At 38.8% G+C, this 5,064-nt stretch overlaps 1 protein-coding gene across 1 annotated transcript; it reads left to right on the top strand.

Moving 5' to 3' along the window:
• On the top strand, positions 1,473–2,255 carry LOC107610768. The gene has a single exon (XM_016312770.1). It carries the CDS (start codon positions 1,473–1,475, stop codon positions 2,253–2,255), a length of 783 nt encoding a protein of 260 aa, XP_016168256.1.

Raw genomic sequence — 5,064 nt, 5'->3', positions numbered from 1 at the left:
AATTTTTTAGAAAACTTAAGATTTAGTATTTAAGATTTAAAATTTTAAAAAATTAATTGATATTAGCTTTAAAAAAGTTAGGTTTTTAAGATAGTGTTTGTTTTTAGAGAATAAAATTAAAATTAAGAAACTAAAATTCAGTATCGTGTTTGGTGACTAGAGACTGAAACTAAAATTTTAGTTCAGAATATAAAATTTCAATCCCTTTAATATTCCTAGAAACTGATAATACAAACAATTAAAATTTTTTAAAGACAAAGACTGAAACTTTAACATTTTCTTAATTCAATAGTTTTTCAATTTCTATTTTTTCGTCTTTATCTTTCGATTTCAACTACCTTTTCAAACACAGCTAATTGAACTCATGTTGTTGAACCATAATGACACAAAATAGAGGTTACAACTTACAAGATGTGTTACATTTGCATTTATACTGTAACTTAATCACTATTGATAGAAAACTAAAAACGTTTTTCCAGAAAAGCTATTTTAATGTTGGGTAATGCTAGGGAAACAAATAAAAAGCAGCCATAACTTATCTTATTTAGCATTCATTAATTGTCGTAACAATTAATAAATGTTAAATAAGGCAAGTTATGGCTGTTTTTGGCTAATTTTCTTTGGTTACTGATATGTACCGTATACCTTGGCCTCCAAACCGAACATATATCTCGGATAAGGACGCCACTTAATAACAAACCCACCAAATCAGGATGAACTCAAATAAGCTCGGAAAGTAACCAACACTTCAAAACGTTATTATCATAACCACGGAAGTTACGGAGAATTACGTAAAATGCGATAACCGAACATACTAAGAACGCCTATATAAACACATGAATAACCTCGGAGAAGGTCAGGTCACAGAACTCACTCTGATTTACTCCTCTTATTTTCTCATAACTCACATTCTTACTTGAGCGTCGGAGTCCTTTTTGCAGGTGCTCCCGCCGCGGAGTTCCAACCTAGCCGACGTATACCTCTCCCACCTGAGCATAACACCAGGCAGAAGGAGCCACTATACCTCGGCCCTATACGCACGGAATATTTGGCGCCCACCGTGGGGCCTGAATTAATCTAACCCCACCTTTATTCCCACATTACACCTATTCCTTTTCTTTCGTGCAGGGATTTCTAACTTTTCAGGCATGGCTGAAAACGGAGCTCAATCCTTCAACCAAGCCGAGCTCTTAGCCCAGATGGCCGAACTTCAAGCAGAAGTCCGCCGGCTCTCCGAGCTCTCCACATAGAATAATGCAGGAAAACGTGAGGAGGGCAACTCTAAAAACTCGGCCTTGGGAAACTCGGACCCCTTGAGTATAACCCCGTCGAAGGAAAAGCTGACGCTGGACAACCCCTTTTCCGAAGAAATTACAAACTTCCAGATACCTAAAAATTTCGTTTTACCTAACTCTCTAGAACCTTATAAGGGGATTGGTGACCCCCGATCTCACGTTAAAAAGTTTCAATCTATGATATTCTTTAACGGCACTAATAATGAACCTATATTATGTCGTTCTTTTCCCACTTATCTTGACGGCGCTGCTTTACTATGGTTCTCAAAATTGTCTACAGGATCGATCTCGTCCTTTGAGGATTTAGCAAGATCCTTTATTGACTACTTTGCCGCCTCGAGGATATACGTCCACGGATCAGATTATCTCAGGACAATAAAGCAAGGACAACACGAGAGTCTCAAAGATTACCTAACCCGATTCGCGGAAGCCACCATGGAGATCCCAGATTTGGACCCTAACGTCCACTTACACGCTCTCAAGACCGGACTCAGACCAGGAAAATTTAGAGAAACAATAGCAATCACCAAACCCAAAACGTTGGAGGAGTTCCAAGAAAGAGATGCATGTCAAATGGAGATCGAAGAATTGCGAGAGGCACAAAAGTCGGACAAACAACCAACCAGAAAGGAGGAAGAAAAGGCATTCAAACCGAGCAGAAGGGACCAAAAGAAACCCTTCAAGCTCACTCCGAAGTTTGACACCTATACCAGATTTAACACAAAAAGGGAAAATATAATCAAGGAAATCCTCCATGCCAAAATAGTCAAACCCCCAGTCAGAGCTGGAAGCTATCAAGATCAACGGTTCGTGGATAGAAGCAAGCACTGTGCTTTCCATCAGAAGTACGGGCATACGACGGACGAATGCGTAATAGCCAAAGACTTGTTAGAAAGGTTAGCTCGGCAAGGACTCCTGGATAAATATGTCAAAGGATGGAAAAACAGGGAAAAGAAATAACCTCAAAAAACCAAAATAACTGTAAAATACCTGAAGAAAGCGACTGATGCCAGCTCGCCCAACTTCGTTAATCATTTTTGAGTCCTCAGGAAAACGACACAGCTCATCGGCGAGGGTAGCAAACGAAAAAAACCTCGACCACAACGATCTCATATTATCATCCTCACGGTAAGCATGAAGCCATTTTTGAGATTCATAAGCAGCCTCGACGATTGGCAAAATAGGCAAATCCCCCTATTTGCTCTCAGCAAGCTCGGCCTCCTTCTTGGCCCTCTTTCTTTTTTGCCGAGGATTCACCTCGGAGGGAACAGCAACACCATCCTTTTTTATGTTCGTCGACCCTTCCTTCTCTGCCTTCTTCCTCTGACTGAAAAAGGACTTCAATCCAGCGGTGGTTATGGTCGGCGCCTTCTCAACTGAAAAAACAACAAACACGTCAGACAGAACTACATAACAGCATCAAAGAGCATTCATCAAAGTGAATTACCTAGGTAATCCAACACGCTTTCCTTATCAGTATCCCACTTTAACAATTCCGCAACAGACAACAGCCCTGCTGATTCTGACACCTCTAATAAAAACTCAAACATAATACTCTTATCAGACACCCTATCATCTACATCAAGAACCTGAATAGGATCGGGAGACCAAGAAACTAGGAACCTCTCCTCCAAAAACTCATTTAGGTAAAAAGGAAACTCCTCCTCTACACTCCTAATTTTCACAAACATTGTCTTGAAATCCTTAAAAGATGACTTATAAAGGAAAAAGACAGTACGGCGAGGGTGGCTACTAAGGTTTATCTACACACCACGTCTAACACCTTTAGTCTGAAACAAAGAAAAGAAGACTGCAAGGGAAGGAGGGCACTCCAGGAGGTCCATTAAATTCTCAAAAGCTCTAACAAAATCCCATGAGTTAGGGTGCAATTGGGACGGTGCACAGTTCAGCCAAAACAAAACACCACATTCAAAGTCAGTAAAAGGAAGACGAACCCCGAGCTCAGTAAACAAACATGAATAACAGTAAAAGTAAGACCACCCATCAACTCTCTCACATACGCGATCATCCTTACTACAAGGCAAAAACTCTACTCTCACATTCTGCCCATCCCTAACCCACACATTAGACCCCAACGCCTTCACCGACTCGGTATCACAAAACTGAGATACACAACACCTCACCTGCTCGTTTACCCAGCTACAAGGATTGTCATCCGCCACAACAGTCTTACCCTTTTCCATTATAAGGAAACAGCAAAACAATAACAACAGAAAAGAAAAGGAACAAACCAGAAGATGTCAAAACCTACCTTTGCTACTCATCTTTTTCTCCAAAAAATGCTTAGAGTGAAGAAACAAAAAAGTTAAACTGGGGGCTCCCCAAAACAGGCCAGGTAATAAAAACAAAAGGGAAACCGAAACGGTTTTCTTTTTACATTCATTCATAACCGCCCCAATCTCAACCATCCATTTATTACATCAACATCCAACGATTGCAAATTCCTTTGAAAAATGGGCCACGAGTTGCACATCAATCATTTCCAGCGCGGGAAACGAAGCGCTAATTATAAATGCCACAAATTCACATTCCCAACGAAAACCAAGGTAAGCTCGGGGGACAGCACTACCCTTAGAAGAAAAATTCTCGGCCGAGGTAAAACTCAAAAGCTCGCCTTTGTTTTCTTACAACAAAGCAAGCTTGGGGGCTATGATATGTACCGTATACCTCGGCCTCCAAACCGAGCATATATCTCGGATAAGGACGCCACTTAATAACAAACCCACCAAATCAGGATGAACTCAGATAAGCTCGGAAAGTAACCAACACTTCAAAATGTTATCATCATAACCACGGAAGTTACGGAGAATCACGCAAAATGCGATAACCGAACATACTAACAACGCCTATATAAACACATGAATAACCTCGGAGAAGGTCAGGTCACAGAACTCACTCTGATTTACTCCTCTTATTTTCTCATAACTCACATTCTTACTTGAGCGTCGGAGTCTTTTTTGCAGGTGCTCCCGCCGCAGTGTTCCAACCTAGCCGACGTATATTTCTCCCACCTGAACATAACACCAGGCAGAAAGAGTCACTGTACCTCGGCCCTATACGCACGGAACAGTTACCAAACATCTCGGTTTAATATCTGCCTTTTGCAAATATAATCATCGCTTCAATCGGTATCCTTCCATATCTTCTCGTAAATTTCATACCAGCAGAAAGATTTGCCTCTACTACTCTATATTTATAAAAAATAGGGATTGCGTCCATGACTCTATGTCCAATCTTTGGTGGCCTCTTTCGTTAGGTAATTACTCTATGAGAAATGTTAGGATTAGGTTAATTTTAACAAATATTATAGTAAGTTGTTAATTAAGTTTAGGATAAAGAATACTTTTTGTTCTTGAAGTTTGATAAAAGTTTTAAAAATATCTCTAAATTTTATTTTGTTTCAATTTTGTTTCAGATGTTTTTAATTTGCATTAAATATACCTCTGACGGCTAATTTTTTAAAAAATTTAAGACCAATTCAACAACAATTTTATAAGAACAACCCTCAATACAAGCAAATCAATCATAATTTTCATGCATTATTGTTAGATTGGTCTTAAATTTTTTGAAAATTTGGTCGTCAAAGATATATTTAATACAAATCGAAAATTTTTAGGACAAAATTAAAATAAAATAAAATTTAAAGGTATTTTTGAAACTTTTATCAAACGTTAGGGACAAAAAATATATTTTACCCTTAAATTTAATATAAAATTTATTAAAGATGAATTTTTACGAGTTCAAATTT

This window comes from Arachis ipaensis, chromosome B08, assembly GCF_000816755.2.
Source record: "Arachis ipaensis cultivar K30076 chromosome B08, Araip1.1, whole genome shotgun sequence".
Lineage (NCBI taxonomy): Eukaryota > Viridiplantae > Streptophyta > Magnoliopsida > Fabales > Fabaceae > Arachis > Arachis ipaensis.
This window is presented reverse-complemented; position numbering and strand designations above follow the sequence as displayed.

Coding starts and splice junctions, on each gene's coding strand:
- LOC107610768 (XM_016312770.1), top strand. CDS start 1,473: ATGATATTCTTTAACGGCACTAATAATGAACCTATATTATGTCGTTCT.